Source organism: Megalops cyprinoides, chromosome 12 (assembly GCF_013368585.1).
Source record: "Megalops cyprinoides isolate fMegCyp1 chromosome 12, fMegCyp1.pri, whole genome shotgun sequence".
NCBI classification, from domain to species: Eukaryota; Metazoa; Chordata; class Actinopteri; order Elopiformes; family Megalopidae; genus Megalops; species Megalops cyprinoides.
This window is the reverse complement of record NC_050594.1, coordinates 28,678,745-28,701,009: the sequence shown is the minus strand read 5'-3', so window position 1 is coordinate 28,701,009 and position 22,265 is coordinate 28,678,745. Positions and strand designations below refer to the sequence as shown.

At 43.3% G+C, this 22,265-nt stretch overlaps 1 protein-coding gene across 1 annotated transcript; it reads right to left on the bottom strand.

Moving 5' to 3' along the window:
• Positions 1 to 1,213: 1,213 nt before the first annotated feature.
• plcb2 (phospholipase C, beta 2) lies at positions 1,214 to 21,824 on the bottom strand. Its single transcript, XM_036542314.1, has 32 exons — positions 21,741 to 21,824; positions 20,674 to 20,751; positions 19,832 to 19,900; positions 16,863 to 17,003; positions 16,091 to 16,170; positions 15,818 to 15,871; positions 15,452 to 15,527; positions 15,220 to 15,320; positions 14,698 to 14,864; positions 14,130 to 14,276; positions 13,726 to 13,883; positions 12,784 to 12,866; positions 12,493 to 12,577; positions 11,577 to 11,771; positions 10,813 to 10,884; positions 10,616 to 10,712; positions 10,179 to 10,263; positions 9,765 to 9,889; positions 9,084 to 9,235; positions 8,369 to 8,533; positions 8,133 to 8,232; positions 7,867 to 7,971; positions 7,255 to 7,316; positions 6,908 to 6,992; positions 6,170 to 6,664; positions 5,696 to 5,879; positions 5,012 to 5,147; positions 4,278 to 4,354; positions 3,288 to 3,365; positions 2,827 to 2,884; positions 1,979 to 2,065; positions 1,214 to 1,381 (listed from the first exon to the last, which is right to left on the bottom strand). The coding sequence occupies exons 1-32, from the start codon at positions 21,822 to 21,824 to the stop codon at positions 1,214 to 1,216; spliced, it is 3,849 nt and encodes a 1,282-aa protein (XP_036398207.1).
• Positions 21,825 to 22,265: the final 441 nt, after the last annotated feature.

Genomic DNA, 22,265 nt, shown 5'->3' with positions numbered 1-22,265 from the left:
TTGTTTGCTGACATTACCATTAAGGTTTGCATGAGTTGTATGATAAAGCAATATTGAATGTTTATTTCTTCACCAGTCACCACTTTTAAGTTGTCTGTTTGAGAGTTTGGAGGCAAAGGAAGTGCATACATTTATCTTCGCATAAGCGTATTCTATTGTATAAATGCAACAGCAAAATGCTTTTATAGTGTTGTTGACCATAACTTTCAAGGCACTAGTTCCCCCCCACCACCAAAAAACAATGTTATTAAGTTAATAAATTATATAATGCAACAATTTCTTTTGTATGTGTATGAGACATGGCTTTTTCTACCCTACCATCATTAACAGGTGAAAAAGTTCCACCAGTCTTTGAGGAAAACATTCCCTCCAAATGTAAAGCATTATCTACATTTAAAATCATAAGTAAGAAGAGTTCAAAGAGATTATCTTAAATTTTGGAAAGACCAATTGTCTATTTTAGCTCTGTCATGATTAAAGCTTAACTTAAAAGGTAGCTTACTCAACCTTTTTTTTTGAACAAAGAAATACGTTAGCTAATGACCATTCATTCAGAATACAATTGAACAATTACAATGCATGAATGTTTGCGGGGGCGTCAAATTACTGAAGTTCTATGAAAAAAGTTCAGACTGTCTCAGGCTGATTCATCTCTTCCAATGGCTAGATAATCACGAAGGCCTTTTCTCACCAAGCTGCTATCTCTCACATTCTCCCGGTCCTGTAACATTACACATCTTTGTGAGCGTTATGTGCTAAGAAAGAAATCACTAAGGTCTGGTAGCAGTGGAAGAGATTTTCAAAATAAAGGTTTGGTTTGTATCTACTCAATATGCATGATTTTGGGATTTGCATATGAACTCAACTCAACATTTGAGTTGAGCTTCTTAATTTTGAACTCTCTTTAAATAATTTATATAAAATTAACTGCACACATATTTGTCATCATTTTGTATCAGAGTCTAAGTGAAAAACTTTGATATAGAGTACCTTCTAATGACAAACTTCAGGCTCTACTACTAACAGTCTAATGGGTCTAGCTAGCCTGTTAACACCCCCTACACACAAACACCAAGTCAGAATGCATCATGTCTGACACAAGCCATACTTGTGAAATGTCACTTTCCCCTCAGAGACAGCACTGCACAGTGGACACATGGGCAGACGGTCCCACCTCTCCCCAGGCCGCTCTCATAGCAGATTGAGAACGCCTCTACCCCAGGAACACGTCCCCATACACGCCACTCTCCACCTTGCTCGTGCTGGGCTGGTCCACCAGGTCTGGGAAGTGTGGGCTTACGCACGTGTTGACGGCGTCTTGCAGACCGGCAGGGAGAGATCTCATCTTCTCCGCGTGCTCCGAGAGGGCCGCCTGGTTCAGCTATGGACAGAGGGAGGGGAAACAGCAAGTACAGGACGGTTTACCTGACTGTGAGGTCAACAGCGAGTTCCTTATTTAGGACTTCATTGTCAATCGATCAACCAGTCGATCAAGCAAGCAAATTTTATGTAACACAGCAATCTCTCTGCAAGGAAATAATGCATTAGGTGTCTGAGACCTGATTGCATTGCTTAGCAGTATCTTTAATAATCTTCAATAATAAATAACTCGGTGCACACACATATAAGAGCTCCAGTCACCACTGGCATTTCATCTCTGCTGCGGTTCAATCAAAATAACAGCTACAATCAATGAAATCATGGGTACGACATCAAATATAACATCAAAAAAGGCAAGAGAGACAAAAACAGCTCTTCACCAAGAAGAAAGCAAGAGCTTAAATAGAACAAACAGACCCGACCTCCTGTGTCTCAGAAATATGTGTTATTGAGTAGCGAGGCCCAGTTTGACAAATCTCCAGCCAGTTTTAATAATACGGCGACAGCCTTTGACAGCAGTGTGAGCTGGAGTGGGTCCAGGGCCTCAATGTGAGGGTGAAATTAAAGCATTGGAGTGGGTGGCGAGCCGTCTGTTTACCTGGTTTGTCTCGTCTTTGATCTGCTCCAGAATGGCAGCCTGTTTCTTCCTTAGGGCCTCCTGTTGCATTGTGCTGCCTTCAGAGAGCTGCAAAAGTTCACTGCACCTGTTAGCGTGAGATAACCTGCACCCACTGCACCCTGCTTAGCCAACTGTCTCAGCCAAGAGCAAAGGCCTATGTATTCTAGCAGTCACATGTCAATATACGGCTCTGATGTGATGCTCTGACTACTGTACACATGTTGCTGATGCCAAAGCTTTGAAGATGAACTTGGAATCATCCACACAGTGAGTACTGGATATGTGCAAGCATTGGTTTTCCCTCAAAGTTTTATCTATCATTTGATTCGCACAGTTCTTGCAAGAAAAATGCAATTTGGGCCTCTTTCATATGTAAATTGTAAGTTCAAGACCTTGAAGCTCACAGAATGTTTATGAAAAGTTTTTTTTAAGACCTCAATCAAGCTGATATGGAATGGCACAAATGCAATTAGGCTGAAGCTTAAGGAATGAGCAATTAGAAGCAGTGAATAGCATTCTCAGGGGCTCCGATCCACCATGTGCATGGGAGGAGAGAGAGGAGTGAGGCAAGCTTCACTCTCACCAGCAGCTCCCCGCTCTCCAGTGCACACTCTACATCTATTTACTGTTGCCATGGTTATCTGTTTACCCGGCTGCCTCTGATATACAAATGGGTATGTTGATAATCGCTGCCGTACATACATGGACATACGTGGATCCGAGTGCCGCTGTTATACACATTCAGAGAGTACATTTTGTACATATTTATGAAATTATAGCCCGTGCCCAGACATTTTTATTGATAATCAGCGGACATTGTTGCTCACCTCTTTTGTCGTCTGCTCAACATCCTCAGCAGGATCGCTGCTCATCTCCTTTTTTATCCTAAAGCAGAATCACGAGATTCTTTTATTTAACAATATTTGCACCGCAGAATCGTACAAGAGAACCGGTCATCCCACTGCGTGCACCGTGTACGGGGTATGCAACAGCAGGAGAGAAACAATACAGTGCCATTTGATTGCAATCAGCAAACCATCCAAGGCAGGTCAAAATGATACACACCTTTTCATAAAAACCACAACTGGGCAGTCCCTGTGCATGCTTGCTTTCAGCCATCAGGAGGATATTATTTCCCATTCTGTGATGCACATTTTTTTAGTGCTGTTGATAGTAACTTGATGTCATGGTGAAGAAAAATAATATTTTGAATCTCAACCTCCTTACAGGTTCCCTTTTTATATACATATGGGCCACTTAATTTTCATCACACATTCAGGAGCCTCACCTGCCCTTATCTGACTTGACAGAGGAAGTAAGCTTCTCATTTCGCTTCCCTTCCTTCTTCTTCAACTCTTTGGTCTCACTGACAAAAAAAGTAACACATTTCATGAGCAAGGGAAAGGTACTCCCAGTTTTATAGACCGGCCATTAAAATGCTGATGAGCTGATAAAAATAAAATACTCTAAATGTGACGACAAGCCTCCACCTGGTTAGCCAATCGCAAAGCAAGAACATGAGAAAACATTCATTCTCTTCCATTGAAAGTCCCATTCAGAGGGGGTGGTTATTGTCCTCGCCTGGCCTGTTTTGGTGAATAGGAGGCCTGAGTTGTCCTATTTCCTTAGGGATGTTTGAACACCTTGTGACTGATGAGTACGTGACCTATGTTCAGCCAGCTGAGGACGCTGGAGAACAATAATGCAACCATGGGTGACTCATTTACTGTGGTATGCATTCATGCACACATGCACACATGCACATACAAACACATACAGCTGCATAACGGCATGTGCACACACACGCAGAAGCATACATACATAGATACACACACATACATACACACACACACACACACACACACACACACACACACACACACACACACACACACACACACACACTCACACACAGGTACAGTGGATACAAAAGCATATAAACTTCTATGCTGAGGGTGAGATAGTACTGCTGATCTTTTGCTTGTTTCACAGACCTGAGGGTGTGTGCATATCAATGTTGCACCTCGTACTCTCAGAAACAGACAAGTGCATTCTAATTAAGTGGTGTCGATTTTATTTGGCTGTGAAATCATCGTTCATGTGGGAGAAGAAGCATGTATTTAGTTCAGTCTCATACAGTGTAAATCTTAGCCCGGGGGAAGACAAAGAGCAGTAATAATTAATGAAAATATAATTTCCTGTGGAATGCACAGACTTGAGATGTTCTCCCTGACAGTGTTGCTGTTGGCCCTGTGGAGTGACATGTGTAAGATCCTACCTCTCCAGCGCCCCCTGCAGAGCCTGTGCCTCACTGGCGTGCCGTTCTGTGGCCAGCTCCAGAAGCTTCGCTAATTGCTGTCACATCAGATGTGGGAAACAGGAAACAGGAAACAGGAAATGTCACTGAGTCTTTTTTACAGGTACTGACCGAAGCCAAAGCCGAAATAGAGTGACATGTTTTTTTTTATGCATTTCCTAAGCGCTGCACCCCGTACAGTCGACAGAAGCAAAAACCAAATGTGATTTGAATTTAAAATGCACAAGTGTAGCAAATATATTTCTAAATTAATCAGATCTACAGTCCTTGCCAAAGGTGAATCAGAAATATAGCAGCTTAATTTCAGACCCGTGCATATTGTCAAAATGTGGTCTTTGCTCTTTGTGGGCAGATCCTGACCCAGAGGAAGTGAATGCATTCATCCTTCCATTAAGAGCTGATCCAGTGCTGATGGCTGTTGTGCTCTGGAGCACTCGATCTGTAATTGACAATCAATGCCCTGATATACAATACCCCTGAGACTGGGAATTAAATGGTGGTCCAGATGGACTGTAGGGTGGATTGTGTTGTAAGGCATGTGAACCAGAAAAAAACTGGTTATGAAAAGCTTGGGTCAGGCCATTTCAGTCACTAACGACCTGAACTGGTTCTGTATACCTCCCAGGCTAGGCACACTGTTTTGAGATGAATCAATGAGCATGTAACAAGGCAAGGAGGCAAGAACAGTGCAATACCTCAGTGGCATGCTGTCCCCTCCTTCTCTTCAAGAGTTCGAACTGCTCCTCTCGTAACACTTTGAGCTCTGCCTGCAGGGTCGCCTTCAGCTCCACAGCCTTGTCCAACCCCGGGTCCAGCTTCTCGCCTCCGCTCCTTAGAGGCATAACCAGACAGAAAGGTCCTAGGGGTTGTGGACTCCAATCTCGTGTGGGGCAGATCACTTAGCCCCTGAGGGCAGCGCCTGAACCATACTACACAGCTGCACTATTGGGAATCTCCATCTGCACGAGCTTATGCAAGCACGAGAAGAGAGCACTTCGGCTGCCAATGGATGAGAAAAATAAGGAGGTATTTATATCACGTCTCGTCAAGTAAGGCAGATTGGATTTTCTGAAGAGCACACAGGGGATAAACACAACTCAAGAGATCAGTTTCGCTCTGTGGCATGCACGCTTGAATGTTCTTTTCCTTAATTTACTCGAACACCCCATTACTAAAGGGATGCTTATTCTCTCAGAATGCAAATTGGTTTACAGCTCATCCCATCTCAGTTGCTCTCCGCATAACCCAAAACAATAACATAATAAACAAAACCTCTGGTTCCATCTAAAGGGTATCAAAGTATTTACAGAGATAATGATGTGATTTATTAATGATGGGTAGGAAAAAGAATGCATCGCATTACAAAATGATGCCATTACTCTTTTTTCTTCACAGAGGTCTTCTTCTTTAAGGATCGGAACAGCTCGCTGTATTTCTGGATCAGGTCCTCTCCTTTCCGCTGGAACTTCTTCTCCAGCTCTCGGATCTCTTTTTCCTGCTTTTTGGTGACTTTCAGAAAGCTCTTATGTAGTTTCAGCTCCTCCACTGTCACAGAAGTTGGCTCTGTGAGACAAAAGGTGGGCAAGACATAGATATTTAAACAGAATTATGTCTGCTTCAACATCACCTGGGAACTTGTTCAAAACAGTGGCTGGAGATCAGAAGTGACTCAATCCAAAATGAGGATTTGTATTTCCTGTGTTTCCCATATTTTCTGTATCTTTGGTATTCAGTAGGGACACAGTTCCTCTGTCCAGTATGACTGAATACAGGAGGATTAGAAAAAATAAGGTGACTGTGAACTGTTCCTTGAAATGCAGAAGTGGAAGCTGAACTGGCATGCCCTGCCTTACCTGGGGCAGAATCTGCAGGCACCTTCTCAGGCTCCGGAGTAGCAGCAGGGTCAGAAGAGGAGTCAATATCAGGGGATTGGGCCACAGGCGTAAGGGGAAGTTCTACAGCTTGACAGGGGTCACTCATTGGAGTGGAGTCAATATCCACATTGTTGGTATCACCAGGGAGAGGATCAACATCCTGGCAAAGAGCCGCATCCGGAGCAGGGGAAACATCTATGATGTCCACATCCTGTGTAGGCAGCATGTCTGTGGTGGAGTCAGCATCAGAGACTGAAGCAACATCAGCGACAGAGTCACTGTCAGGAGGGAGCTTCGCATTGGCAGCAGAGCCTGCTGGGACCAGGTCTGTTTCAGATGGACAAGGAGGACCAGACTGGGTGGAGTCAGTTGCCACGGAGGGCTCACTATTCGGAGCGGTGTCATTACTGTCTGTGCCAGGGGGAAGGTCAGCAGCAGAGATGGGCTGAAGTTCAGGGTCTGGGGTGGTGTCGACTGTGGCCACAGCAGAGGGTTCCACACTCAGGGGACATTCCGCAGACACAGTGGCCACAGAAGGGTCAGTTGCTGGCTCTAAAAGTGCATGCAAAAAAACATGAATAATGACATGATCGACACTTCTCATGTGCCACTAAAGCTTCCAAACTTCATGTTGAGCTATGTTCCTCCAGCCTTTTGTAAAGGAAAAGCCTGTGTCCTACAGTTTGCTCTGAGAGGTAGAACAGGCCTCCACATTACCTGTCTGTACAACTGAGGCCACCGTTTGCTCCTCTACAGTCCTGGGGAGGTTGGCAATGGGCATCTCAAAAGGGCACAAGTATTCCTATGGATTCATATAGGGTAGGCGTATTATCAAAAACACCCATCAAAAGCATCACAGCACAAAGTCAATTTCAGTGCAACAGATACGCAGAGATGGGGAGGTGGCACTGTAAAACAAATCATCTATCATCTATCTCTCCGAGTCCCTCTCAGCTTACATGCCATACAGTAGCACTGCACACATGCATAAATGTCTTCATTTCACTGGTCTCTCAAAAAAGCTGTTTCAACACTCAGGCACTGTGCACTCATATCAGCTTTACCTCCTGGGACTTTGTGCTTTTCTCAGAACCCTTGGTGGGGTTGAATAAGGCATCAGTGAAATCTGGAACACAGATCAGAGCGGGATTTTCAGATAGCAGGAACAGATTCAAGCACCACTCCCAATCTTTCTTAGGTAACATCTTCACTGTAGTCGCTCTCCCGGCCCTCTTTGCTTTGCATCCTTGGGGCCATGAGAAGGGTGTCAGACCCCTTATGTTGTGTTGTAGATTTTAGCTCCCTAAAATGGTCTGCTCACTTTGTTACTGAAATTACTAATCTGTTAGGGCTCTCTTCTGTATTCTGAGAAGAGAAAGCTTCATAGCAATCCAGACAAACAATAGGGTGGTTTATCAATATGGCCTTATTATTGTCACAAAACGCATATAGGCGAAAATCCTAAGTACAGACTTGGAACATTTCAGTCCTTTTACAATGATCAAAGTTTGTTCTCAGTTCCGTAGTGCACATAAGTTACAGGGCCTGACGCATTGGTTGAGAAATCCCACTCGATGGTTAGGGACAAAATCTGAAAAAATGGTGTGCCAGATATAAGGCAATGAGGACTGCTATAGCATTTGGACAGAAAATACATAACATTTTATATCATTTACCTGCAAAAGCTGCAGGGATGTAGTCCTTCACCTCAATGTAGACAAACAGAGCAGGAAGAGTGAGCGGCATGTTGCTCTCACTGCGCAGGCAGACATGATGGAAACCTGCCAGACAGGAAATGATACAAATGAGGGGACTCGATTAACCCCAGTTAACCCATGACCCTCTCAAAAATATCAAAATAGATTCAAATAGTCCGCATGATACAGTAACATCACATGGTAATGAGCAGAACATTTTTTGAATAGGTTTCCTCTTCTTTCACCTGACTGTATGGCATAGATGGGGAGGATCCTGTGTCCCAGGAACTTCCCGCTCTCCTCATGGACCACCATCCTGAGGGAGGCCATCTCTGGCAGCAGAATCTGTCAGGATATTACCACAGTTTAGAAAGCAACTGACTGTGAATTTCTGCCACCTCTCTTGCATCGGGCCTGGCAGCTGCATGCAGTTGCACTGCAAAAAGACTATCCAACTGCAAAAAGATGAGGTGCCTCCCACCTTCTCAAAGACAAAGGGCTCCTCGTTCCACACGGGGTTGATGGCGTTGGCAGTGGCTGACCACTTGGTCCGGTACTTACGCTTGGGGTCTCCCGGCAACCCAATGACCTCCACCTCCACCCCTGTCTTCACGTTCTTGTCTGACAGGAACTGGCCCGAATAGACCTAAGCCACACAAACAAGGGCAGGGACCTCTTTAAAACACACCCAGAGACAAACACATGCAGAAAATGAAACATGTAGCCACACACACATACACACACACACACACACACACATTTTAGGCCCAGTGCTGAGGGATAGAATGATTTATTCATTTCAAGACCGATATCATTTTATTCATTTCTGGATGCAGAGCAGGTCTATACAGAGCAGCCTTGCACCTCTGTGTCAGAATATCAAACAGCCAAAGGAGATGCTCTCAGCCAAGCCAAACAGCCCAGCTGACGCCCTGGGGAGAGCAGGGGGTGAGAAACCGCTCGCTGCTCCAAGCAATGGAGTGAAGCTTAAGCAAGAGCTAATTTCAAATCATGGCTATCAAAATTCATCCATTTAAAAACAAATGCACAAGCGTCCCTTGTTGGCCTCAATCAGCACCACCGTAAATCTTTGTGTTGTTTATTGTCAGGTCTCTGACTGGAAAGCAAGGGGTTTACGGTCGTGTTGTTTATGTACGGTTGGGTAAGTGCGCATGTTTGAGGGCTTCCCCGCTTGCCTTTACTGTCAGAGTGCTGGCCACAATGGTGTCAATCCTGTCTGTGTAAGGATCGAACTTCTTGTTGCTTCGACGCAGGAGGTCATGTTTGAGCAGGTACCCAGTCCTCCCGTTGAACTCAAACAAGGCCATGTTCAGCTGCATCGGAAAATCTATCAACCAGAAGAACATGTACATTACTTAAATCAGATGAAGTGTTTTGCAATCTGTAATATTTCCCTGACCTATAACGTAGAGCAGGCCTATTCAATTTGACAGGTGTCTCAGCTCTCTAAACCTTTCACACTTTCAGAAGTGGTGTGGGGAGCTAAATTGGTTCAATCACGACAATTATTAGTTGAATCACATCCCTGGAACTAAAGCCTGTGAACTCTCCTGCCCTTCAGGGCTTGGCTGAAATAAAACAGGAATTGAAAAATCTTTTTTCACATAGCAAGCACAATATACCACAGGTGCCCATGTAAAACAGTCGGTACAACACAGACCTCTAGTGGAGAACATCAGAATAACAGATTTGCTTTTTATTAAAAGCAACTATCACATGAAAAGGAAGGGATGGTAAGATTTGATTTAAAACACACCAATAGTCTAATGAAAAATAATAAAAATAATACAAATGTTAACAAATTATAACCACAATGGAGACAATTATAAAATCTTTCAGAGATGATAAGGCCTTACCCATGGTTTGGTAGTTTAGCGCCACCATCTGACAGCCTGCATTCCAGAAAGTCTGCGGATTGTAGTTAGAAGAATCCATTCTGGTGCCCTTTGGGTAAATCCTGCTCATCTGCCTCTTGTTGTATCTGCATTAACCTGTATAGGACCTCTGTTTTGGAGTTTGCATATTTTTCAAGGACATACACAGTCTGTTCTTCCTGGCACCTTTCACCCAATAAAGTGAACCAAAACATAGCTTTGTCCGTCCCTCATGGTCATATTAACCATGTGACCTTCTCTTAGGAAAATACTATTACTTTTATTACTTCTTCTTCTACTGCTACTACTATGACTACTACTACTACTACTAATAATAATAATGATAATAATAAAAATAACTTTTCATTATTACTATTATTTGCAATGAAAGGATACTCCACAAACTCCACAGCTGTCTTGGATATCAGATCTCCTCCCTTGGTTTCCACAAAAGAGGAGATCACATAGCTCTTGTTCTTCTCTGCTCACAGAGGAGAAGAGAGAAATCTTTAAATAGAACTATCACAGTTCATCACAGAAGGCAATCAGCACCAACAATACAGAAACGTTGCAATATTTACAACAATGACACAAATAGCAGGAAAGTTTGAATTCACATAACAGGCCAGTGCGAGCTGAGAGGCAGCAACCTAAAAAATCATCCAATTACACAGATGAAGCAAAGGTGGGTGACTACATTTCTCAAGACTACAACTGTAATGCCCCATTCAGGATTCAAACTTGCAACCATCTCTCTATGAGTATAATTCCTTCACAATTAGATTACAAGCAAAAAGGAGGGCTGCTCTGACATGGAACCCCTGGTGACTCACTTTTGGCATTCTCAAAGGAGATGAACTTATTGGGTTGGATGTAGTTCACCAGGGCAGACATTTCCTCATAGGCTGTCACTTCCTGCCCTGCGGTGCCCTGAGAGAATAAAAGGAAAAGGAAGTGAGTTGGTGCCATTTTCTGATTGGGTCAGAAGGTTGACTGACAGATGCAGCTGAGTGATGATGCGACCCTCTACCTCGTCTGAGTTCTTCATCTTCTCCTCATCCTGGTCATCATGCTCCTCGTGCTCCTCATGGTCATCACGCACCTCCCCCTCTGACAATGAACAGACAGAGATCATCACTGTGATATCTCCTCTACACACACCTGTCCCTTTGGTGGTTAATGTGCGTTCACTGTCTTTGTAATATACAGCACATCCTTACAGCAGTCATACTGCATTTACTGTGGGTTTTATAGATATCCTTGTGGCTGCCATAGTGATTTATGTGCATCCACTACAGTAGATGGGGCTGCATTACACGAAGACAAAGAATAGCTTGGAGGCACTCAAAGAAAAATGTATCTAAATCTTGAAGCAAAGAAGGTCCACAACATGGGAAAATCTATTGCAAAAGAGCAATGGATTTTTGCTGTACTACTGCTTTAAATAATGCTGGAGGTTATGCAGATTAACTTGACCGTGATCCCTCACCCCTGATACAGAGTCGGTATGAGTTGATCAGAGGATGGAAGAATGCTGTGTGGATATGTCATTTGCAAAGTCTGCACCATGTATTTTTCTGATTGTGAAGTAAATGCAATTAATCTTTCATAAGCAAGTTCCTTTCAAGTTATCACACATCCTTGCGGGACACAACCAAATAGTCTCTGCGCTCTGGATAAACAATGGGGCACTTTGCCTTGTGGCATGCTCCCTCACAGACATGTACGTTCTTCTATATGTGAGTGGTGTGTGTCAGCTAATGTGCCGGTCTCTGGATGGTGCCCTGCATACACACCACAACCCTCTTGGCTCACAGAGCTGTTGTGGTTCTGGTTCTGGTTGGTGTCAGCTTGGTTCTGGTTCTGGTCTGGCACTGCAGCCTTCTTAGTTGGTTCCTGGTCCTGCTTCACAGGGTTATTCTTCTTGTTCTTGATCAAGATCTTCCCCATCAGCTCAGCCGGGCTTGGGATCTGATGGCCAGGCTTCAGCTGGTGATACACACAAGCAGGCAAAGGCTGTCAAACAGACAAGCTACTGAAAGAGAGCGGTGAAGTGAAAAAAGGAGCAGTTTGTACCTTTGAGGAAATCATGGACCTCTCTAATCCCAAATTGCACTTGGTTGACTTTGTTTAGAAATGTGTACATGAACAGAGAGGGGTGTGACCTCCAGTGAAGGGCAGTTTACGGCCTCTCTGGTGGAAGGAAGGAGCACTGGGGAGTGTGAAGTTTCAGACTTTATTACTTTTGACAGGACACAGGTGATAAAGGATGACTCAGCCTAGGGATGCTGACAGTGTTAATTGGTGAAATATTGCAAACGTAAAAGCTTCTGTGTTTATGACCTTGATAATCTTTCTCATTGCTCTTTCGGGAGAATCTCAAAAACACCATAAAAAGGAATTTTTACTCAGGTGAGATTGTACAGTGTGGCAGAGGGATACAAAAAGGTTTGTTAATATTGCAGCACTTGGCATTCTCCTGTCTTCAAAATGGGCTGAAATTCAAGCCTAGCCCATACAGAAAAGTACAAGCACAGGTGCAAAAGCAGATTAAAATCCTGATGAAAGTTGATGAACTTGAAGTTGAATTATGTCTGTGATCATAGAGTGTACATATGGTCACATGTATTGTAGTACTGTTGTGCTGTTGTGTATAAGAACCATGTGACTGAAACAGGAAATGACCTCAGTTGTTGATAGCTGTACTCACTGGATATTTCTCCAGAGGGTCAACAAGAAGGGCATCTCCAAACATGGTCTTGCAGTAGTTAGCCATCTTCTCCTGCTGCTTGACCCTTGATACAGAGTAATCACACAGAAAGCATAGAACTCAATTAGCAATTTATCAGAGTATTTTTCATTTTATAATTGATACGTATCATATGATATAAATGTCATATTAAAAGTTATATAAAATAAAATGGACATAAGCATGTGTGATCATTTTCTAATCACATTAGAGAATTAGAAAGCTAATATGGGATGAGTCAGGGATTCTTACGAGTCAACATGGTTCTCAAATGACAGTATGATGGGGTATTGGGAGGTCTTGAAAGCGCTCTCTGCAATGGCTTCAATCACATCCTGCCACAGAGAAAAACAGGAACATTCCGTAATCGGCTGGAGTCTCCAAAAAAAAAAAATCAAAGAAAAATCAAAGAAAAAGTGCAACCTTGCTACATCCTCTCACCGCTCACCAGGGAGCAGTGATCTAAATACAGCTCTGCTTTGTCCAGGAATTGATTTAAAACACAAAGCCAGACCAAGACAACGCACGCCATGTGCTGAGTAAGTGGAGGGGTTCAATGCCTGGGTTACGATGAGACGCTGTCTAAACTGCCAATGTAAGTGCGTGGTTAAAAAAAAAAAACAGCCCTGTACAGTAACAGCAGGGAGCACAGTGCCCAGCTGGGGACAGGTGTCAGGTAACACGTGGCAGGGCTGCTCGCTCGGCCTGGCAGAGACGGAGAGGGAGCTGTCACTCAGAGACACAGAGCAGCGCCTGCTCCCCGAGCGCACACTGCCATGGAGACACACCAGAGGCCGGCGCAACACCGCCTTATTGCATTAGGATCCATTAGGCTCCCCTCTGATCATCTAGCAGGGGACAGGCCAGCTGCGTGTTTGTCACTTAAATGGGCATGTCGAACCGGAGGATGCGGCTGATGATTTGTCATGCTTCGTGTGCCTGCGCGTGCCCGGCGCGGCCCATGTTTTAGCTTGAAAGAAGGTGAACGTTGCGGATGCAGTTTTTTTGTATTGTATCTGGATGCCGAACAGCTCTAGACCCAGAATGTTCATAGCACATTGTGTTGAATCAGAATGAAAAATGGAAACAGTGTTTTGTGTGTATTGTTCCTGTAGTACTGTTTCACAGGCAGCCCCACTTCCTGGTTTTCTCCCCAGTAGAGCACGGTGCTCAGCGGTAGGCAAGGAGGCACACCTTGAAGAGGATCTCGGTCGTCATGGTGAAGCCGTGGGTGATGATGGGCTCCTCCTCTGGGGGCTTCCCCTTCCAGCAGTCCAGCTCTAGGCAGCGGCATCCCGCCAGCAGGCACTGCCGATACATCTCTGGGGATGAGACACCCGAAAACTGGCCCGCTGCGGAGGGAGTGCAATGGTTTCTGTTATCATCAGCTGGGCCGAGACCAGGTCACAACTCATCCACCCTCAAACTGCCTTCTCTGTTGTCACACCTGTGTTCATGGGTGGTCCATGCCATTACTTCCTACTGAAGATTTCATTGAGTAGTGTGTTGAGCTATTGGTTTTGGGAGAATAACTGACAGCAGCGCTCTCTTACAGGTGAGGTAAGTGTTGTGGGAATTTTGTGTGGGGAAGCTCTCACCTGTGAGGTAGGTGTTGTGAGAGGACTTGATGAAGTAGTGGGGGAGAGGCTGGGTCATGTCTTGACAGGTGACAAGCTTGTTCAGAATTACCACAGATGTCTCAGGTCCCATGAGGTAGAACAGCAGCCCTTCTGGAGAAATCTGGCCTAGACAGTGCGACACAAATCCAAGTACTGGCGTGTCTAAGCTGTGTTTAAGTCATAAGGCACTCTAATTAATCTCTTAATTAAGACTTAGTGCACACCTGAAACTAGCTGAAACTATAATATAGGTCATATGTGATGTTTGCAATAAAATATCTGTTGCATATGAGAAAAAAAGACATTTTTGTTATGCATGTATGTGCTCACTCAGATCTACTGGCAGTCTTGAGATCCCTATGACACTCCACAGTGACTATTCTTAACATGAAACTAAATTAGCACATCAGTATCACCTGTAATTTCACAATTACCTCATTATGTTCCAAAGTGTTAGAAGGCCCCAGCTGCAGCATTAGCTGGTGCAAAGACAGCTGCTCTCTCAGGCAATCTGATGATGTCAACAAGTATTGCCCGCTGCACTCACCTCGGTTGGCATTGGAGGAGCATGGCTCGTACTTCTCTATAAGAGCCTTCACCTGGTCAGGGCGCATTGGAGGAAAGAGCTCCTCATTCAGACGTGAGTCACGCTGCTTCTCGTTGAGAAACTTGGCCAGATTCTCCTTGGTCATGTACGGCTTTGCCTTAGCAGAGCTGGAGAGATTCAACAGTATGTCAGCGGCTGGATCAACTATTTTCAAGAGCTGATGCTTATTTGTACCAAGGGTTTCCAGGATTCCAAATTGGGCTCAGCTTACAATCTGCTCACTCATTTCTGAAATAGCTGACATGAATGAGGATCACTATGAATATGAAATTCATTAATGCCTCAAGCTTGTTTTCAGACAGAGATTGCTTGAAATTTCCTCAAGTCATTATTTTTTAACGTATAGGAAACAACACTGATTTTTGCTCACAGCTCATAGTTTATGTTTTTATATTCCATAGCAATAACAGTCACTGCATGGAGATTTATACAAATCTTTCTCCATGTGAAAAAGAGACTTACTAGGAGGTGAAGATTTCATAGATTTCAGGCCTGGGACACAGGCTCATCAGGAAAGCTTTGAATGCAGCTTCAGTGAAGACCTCAGGCTTCATCGTGTCCCCCTAGCAGAAGACAGAGGCTATGGTGTCATGAGGACATTACCTCTGCCTGTCATACTAGCTAGCTAGATGGACAGACAGATGACAGAAGGGAAGTTCCAGCAGACTAATGAGGACAACAACAATAGTCTTACCTTTCCTTTGGGAAGGTGGGCTGAAGCCAGGGCACTCTCTACCCTCTTCTTGTCTGCAGGGAACATCTTATAGATGCTGAGAGACAGACACAACAGCACTGCATTCAGAGGACAGCATCAGGGTGTGGATTTATGGTGCAGAATGTGAATACAGCAGCTGCTTAGCAAAGTCATTATAGGAAATTCACTTCTCATTCAATGGATAGGCAATACATTCCCTGGGGAGCCAAAGTAATATAGATCTAAGTTCTTTGAGCAAATTATCCCCTGCATTCACTGAGATTAAATAAAGTAAGGGTTTGGATTAAATGAAACCTGGAAGCATCTCTAACGCTCCAGCACCCCTGGAGTTGTTCTTTTACTTACTTCTTGACAGGGATCTTGCCATCCTTGTTGGTCTGAAGGGAGATCCGGACATACCTGCCCAGGGAATAGAGAGCCAGGCGGATTCAGTATGGTGCTGCCACTATAGTCTACTTCACATCCCTGTCCAATCATACACTTCACAGTAAGAGTGAGGCCCAGACTGCCTTTCACATTGTGGCAAAGCCTGATAATAGCCTGTCACCTGATGATGCAGACAAAGCATTTCAAGGCAAGAATAATTAGGTGCAAGTGAAGTCCTCATCTTGTACTCACACTTTGTCCAGGAAGACCTGTCTGCAAGCATTATTCCTCTGTGTGTTGTAGGCAATCGCCAGGATGTCTGAGGCCCAGTTCTGCAGCCAAACATCAGACACTGAGATCACAGACAGAGTACAGTACAGCTGCTGTGTGATTCACAGGGACATTCAAAACCTCACCCCTAACGTGGCTGTGCAAAGGGGTGGTAGTCTATTTGAACAAGAAAATGATATGTTCTGACTTAGGTAAATGTCTAATGAGGCAGTTGGTTACCACTAGAGCGGGCCAAAGAGATTACAATTTAAGGAAGTAATTCTGAGTTACACTGACTCTGGACAAGGAAAGCTTTCTCTTATCACATTTGATTGCCTTGAAAACGGAAATTAGTATAATAAATTCATAAATACAGTAGCGCTTGTTGTATCACCACAGAGATGACGTTCTCATTTGTTCTGTAGAAGATGATGCCAGTTGCCAGGTATACACTCTAAGAGGAGTAATGAGTTAGGGATTTGGCAACTGCTGTCATTCATTGTTAATCATTGAAATGCGTGAATGAGTGAAAATGTCTACTTGCTTGCACTTGTACTTGCAATGTGGGGACTCAATAAAATGATAATTAGTTTTACCAGAGAATAACTGAGAACAGAGCTCTTACCACCCAGCTACTTATATAATAGTAATAACATTAACAATAATAAAAATAATAGTAATTAAAAAAATAGATGCCCCCAGTTCAGACTGGTACAGCTGTAGGAACCTTGTCTTTCACCTGTATGAATCTCACCTGTGTTACTTTCTCTTTGTAAGCAAAGAAGTTGTGGTATGTCAGGTTGACCATGTCAAGGCCTGATACAATTGTCAAGGTTTTGGCTAAATGGTGGCTGTCAGGGAAATCCATGTTGAACACATTACGAACTTTGGGGTTCTGTAGATTAAAAAAAAAGAGGAACAATTACTATTATAATTACATTTACATGAACATTTGTTTTGAAGTGCTATTTTAAGTGTTAGAGTTTGTCAGTCATTCTCCTTGAACTGACACTTTAAAGTAATGACAGCCTGAGAGCACAATATGAGGTGACAATCTGTTAATTAAGTAATTTAACAAATAAGCAGACACAAGTTTTCAGGCCAATATAGCCACAGCAAAGGCTTCTGTGGATGCAGAGCTCTGAGCATTGTAACTTTGCAGTAACCGCAGCTGCGGGGTTTGCATGCGTGTGCCTCTCTCTCTTCCCATCGGCAGTGTATGTCGACTCAGTGCTGGTGGTATTGTTTTAATGCTTGCTGTGCTGCAGCCCCAGCCTCTGCTTTCCATAGGCAGGGCATGTGCAAGGTGAAGCCCTGACCAGCAAGGCAAATGACAAACTGTATGCAAAATCCTGAGAGAAAACAAAGTGAGTGTCCGGAACAACACAGGAGGGTAATTTTCCATTGGAGAACCGAAACACCCACTGGAGATCCATATAGCTAATGTTGTACGGTCAAGTGTGTGACACTCAGTGCATTACTGTAACATGTGAGTCATGTGACACTATTTCTCATGGGTTTTAATGCGGAACAGTCACAGTGCTGCAGCTGGTTTTGTCCAAACTCTTCAAACTATATCAAGTGGAAGCAGCACCACACCAAGAGGCCACATTTTAACAGGGCGACATGTTTGTGTATCATCAGTATACTCCGTATATGTAATTCAGCCACATTCCCATCACTATCATTAAACATTAAATAAAAAGGTCATGGCTTATTAGTGGTTGATCAAATGTATTTCGAGACATGCATGCATTATGAATACAGATACGTCGATAGCGATCTGCTTGGAGCTTTGGATGCTAACTCTGGCATCTCCAGCAGGTTTGTGCCCCTCTTGACCTCACCCTCACCCTGCTGTTCTCCAGTACTCAGATCTGAGCTGTCATAGATGCATCAGACTAAAGGGTAAACCGGGGTCACGCAAGCTCTGTCACTCCTCACGGTCACACAAGCGTGCTGACAGTAAGGTTCGGGGAGTTCAGCGTGACTCTCGGTGTAAAATATGACAAAATACTGTGGAAATGTATCATGTTCAGAAAGGCTCAGCCCACTGAAGCCTGAGACAGACTGAATTAACACATTGATCCACCTGACTGTGACAACGAACAAATTTACTGCTAATGGATGAATTTATTTGGGAACATACTGTCCCGGTTGGGAAAGGCATAAAACCTTTGAACTATGACCATAATGTCAGTTGAAGTGTTAATATAAATACTTTCATACACACACAATACAAAATGCAATGGTGATGATTTTTTAGCTGATAACAACTGAGATTTTGAGTTGGGAATCTGTTATGATATGATGCCACAAGGATATAATTCTGATGTCTGACCTCTCAGAGATGGGACAGAATGAACACACACTGAAAACCCCCACAAAGACAGCTCAGGATGGGAGTAACAGGTGACAGCTACTCAGACTATCAAAGTTAGATTGTGACTGTATTGCTATACATGTCTGTTCCAAACATTACTGTGTTTGAACTAAAGAACAAGTGTTTTTTTCATGCAGATTAATCTTCCCCCTCCTGAAAGCATACTATTAGCTAAAGCTTGTGATGATGCATTTCAATGACTAAACAATAAATAGAATGTACTGTAATTACAAAAATAATTTCCTCGCAAGTTCAATCTTTTTTGTTGCTGGATAGAGGTTTTTGATGTTGAGCAGGGATGTTTCTTCATGAAAAAGTTTTCTGCCACACCTCCCTCCAGCAAGAAAGCTGTCAATCTCATTACAGCTGGGTAGCATGTCTCCCCGTTGCTTTCCCACAACAAAGCAAAACTGGCCATTTGCCGACAGATGTCTCCTGCAACTCTTTTCTCTTTGTCCTGAGGTGATGTGTCCTAAACATTGTGACCCCAAGACTCCAGCACAATCAAAGGCAGCCTCCTCTGATATTCAGACATCTGCTGTGATTGAGTGACAGCAGTGCCCTGTGGCTGCACTGAGCTGCTGGGATTTTTTGCAAGGCAAATTTCCACTGCAAAAACAGCAATGGGAAGGCGAATGTGCAGGAATATACTCGACATGATTCAGAATAGAATCATCCGCCTGACGGTATTCAATCCTCTCTGCTCAGGTTCATGTCTGTAAGAGTCCTCTGGAATGGTATGTGTGTCACCGGGGAAAAAAAAAGGAGAGCAGCACAGTCTTGATAGTGTTTCCTTTCAATCTGGCAGAGTGGGATTTCACTTGTGCCCACCTGGTAAACCCAGACAGCCTATCAAGACAGGATGAGATACGCCAGGGCACAATGACACGGGCAGCTTTGAGAAACCCTCCAGAGCTGAGTAATGCACCGCTGTCAATCAAGTGCCCGAACCCAGAGCGCACAGAGTTTACCTCATAGGAATCCATAATTCATGAGCATCTCCAAGGAGATTGAAAAGGTTATTCCCATAGGGCCTTGTACTGGAGAGCCCAACACACAAATAAACTCTCTCTCTCTCTGTTTCTCTCTCTCTTTCTCTGCGTCAGTCTCTCTCTATCTCCCTCTCTCTCCCCCCTCTCTTTCTCATTATCTCTCACACATACATAGAAACACACACTCACAAACCAAAATGTATCATATTTCTGTGTACACAGCTGACAGGATTTTAGCTGCTCTCGAACTGCTGCCACATAGTACAGGGGAGGACTGAGCTTCAGAAATGGATTTCTAATGTGCAGTTATTTAAAATAATTACACTACTGATGAAATATTGTTCTCACCTTTGGCATTTTGGCATATTTTCCTGATCTTGTGTCTCGGATGGTTGCTACATCCAGAAACTCCATTTCCTAGAGTGAACAAGCAGAAAGAGTAAACACGCTCTGTCATTAATTATACTAATGAATTATACTAACTTTAATAATGCTCATTTTCATTCAGTGCTACCTGCTAATACAGAGAAGTCATTGGGCCAGTTGGCAAAGGGTCCAGACTCAATAATCTTTTCAGTATGAAATTATTTAATTGACTTGCACACATCATCACAAAAGCCAAAATGTTTTGGTACAAGCTATGACAAAGGCCTTGTGCCCTTTATTGAACAGCGGGGAGATATTCTGCCACATACATTACCAACACTAGCAATGGGTTTTGACACAATCTATCGTTATATATGCGAAAATATATATATATATGTGTATACCTATATATACGGAAAAAGAAATCTTTATTATGAACTTAACATGGACATGTACAGGAGCTGACCTGAGGATGTCTGAGCATACTCAGTGTATGTTTGATCCTGTCAGTATCTCACTGTAAATTCGTTACCTTATCTACCTAGCTGTGAAAGTTACCCTACCTAAGGGTGTCTCTAATTAAATCATTGACATAATGAATAATTAAATACATTTATTACTGAATTATTAAATAAATATATATTATTTATTTGTTTAAAATCGTCAATTATTATTGTTTTTGTTGCTGTTATGATGTAATATATGATGCTGATGTGATTATTGTTCTTTTTAGAAAGGTTACTTTATGCACCACATTGTTCAATGACGAAGACATTTAATGTAATATGCATTCAAGAGGAATAGGTGTGAGTGACACAGCTTACCCTGTTCTGATAGGTCCAGTAGAGGTAGTAGCCCTTTGGGTCCATTTTCATGGTGACAGGTGCAGTCCGTGCTGAATCCTGAAAAAAAAAAACAGCATCACTGACATGCTGCTTTTGAAAATACGCCTTAACCTGAAATACCTCAACCCAAAATGAAGAGTACTTCATGAATGCCAATGCCAACCAAGGAAATGTGCTTAAGGTAAACTATTCCTCTCTGCCTCTGCTCAATGATTGACTGTTTAATTCCTTTTTAGCTTGCATTCCAAAGAAAATCATTAGAATTGTGTGTCAGTTTGTGTTCTTTAAAGGAAAATGATGACAGAGAGCAATAACATGACAAGAAGCAAAGAGAATGAGCAGGGTTAGTTACAAGATAAAAGCTTGGAAATCTAGGAGAAATTTCTGTCAAAGTTCACCAAGGTTACAAACACTTCTGACTTATTCACTTACATGATGACCTGTTTTCATATGAAGTTCTTTAATGCAATGTAACAGAATGAAACATATTCTTTTCAGCACAAGTTATCAAGCTATAGATGGCAGTGGATGTGTGTGTGGGTGCGTGTGTAAGGGGGGGGGGGGGGGGGGGGGCTTCCTTTTTGTTCATCAACAGATTCTCTCAGCAGTTCTGCTGTAAATGCTCATAGGTGTCTCATCGTTGAGTTACTACCTCCTCAGTCTCTCCCTGCGTGACTGGAATTCTCTGACTGGTATTATGCTACTCTGAGTCCCTTTAATATCATCAACAACTGCCACATCCAAATCCTTTATGTCCTTCATGAAATGATTTTTTAAAGTGAGCCTAAAGTTAAGCCTGTGTCTGTCAAGTCCTGGATGACTCTTACTTGCAGTCACACAAATCCATGCGTTGTCTGGGACAAGTTTTTGTAACAATGAGGCTTTTCGTCTGTGACACCCACTGTGGAGTTTTTCAAGCAGACATTTTCAAGTATGGGGCTGTGAGAACTTTGCACAATAGCAACAGTGCACAGGAAATGCAAATTACAAGTAGACAAAAGACTTAGATCCAGACTTAGATTGAGGGGCAGGCATCAGATACTTACATCTGTCCACTTGGTGAACCTGTCGCCTTTGACCAAGTAGTCTTTGACATCTGGCGGCTCGAGGCTACAAGGTTTCTTGTCCATTCTCTTCACCAGCACAGATCTTCTGCGCACCTTCTAAAGTTTTGTTTTCTGACACGAGCGGATGGAAAATCCCTTTATCTTTGCTCTAACCACAGAATGCTCTACTCTAACCTGCCCAGGAAACAGACGTGCGGCAGAATGCCTTCTCACTCTTCAGAAATGACTGGGGAAGACGTTTCTCGGTAGATATGCATTGCAAATGAGAGCAACGACAAATGTGACCTGCCCGCAAAATATGACTGCTTCCAATGAGCAATAAGCAGAGATGGTTTAACTGTATGGCGCCAAACTCACAGGAACGTATATAAATAATATGTATAATGTATAAATTACAGGCCCCTCTAGTCCAACAGACAGTGAAACCTACTAGACAAACCATACATATATATGCCATTCTGTTTGGTGTTTAATAATGTAGACTACAGTAATAACTGGAGGAGC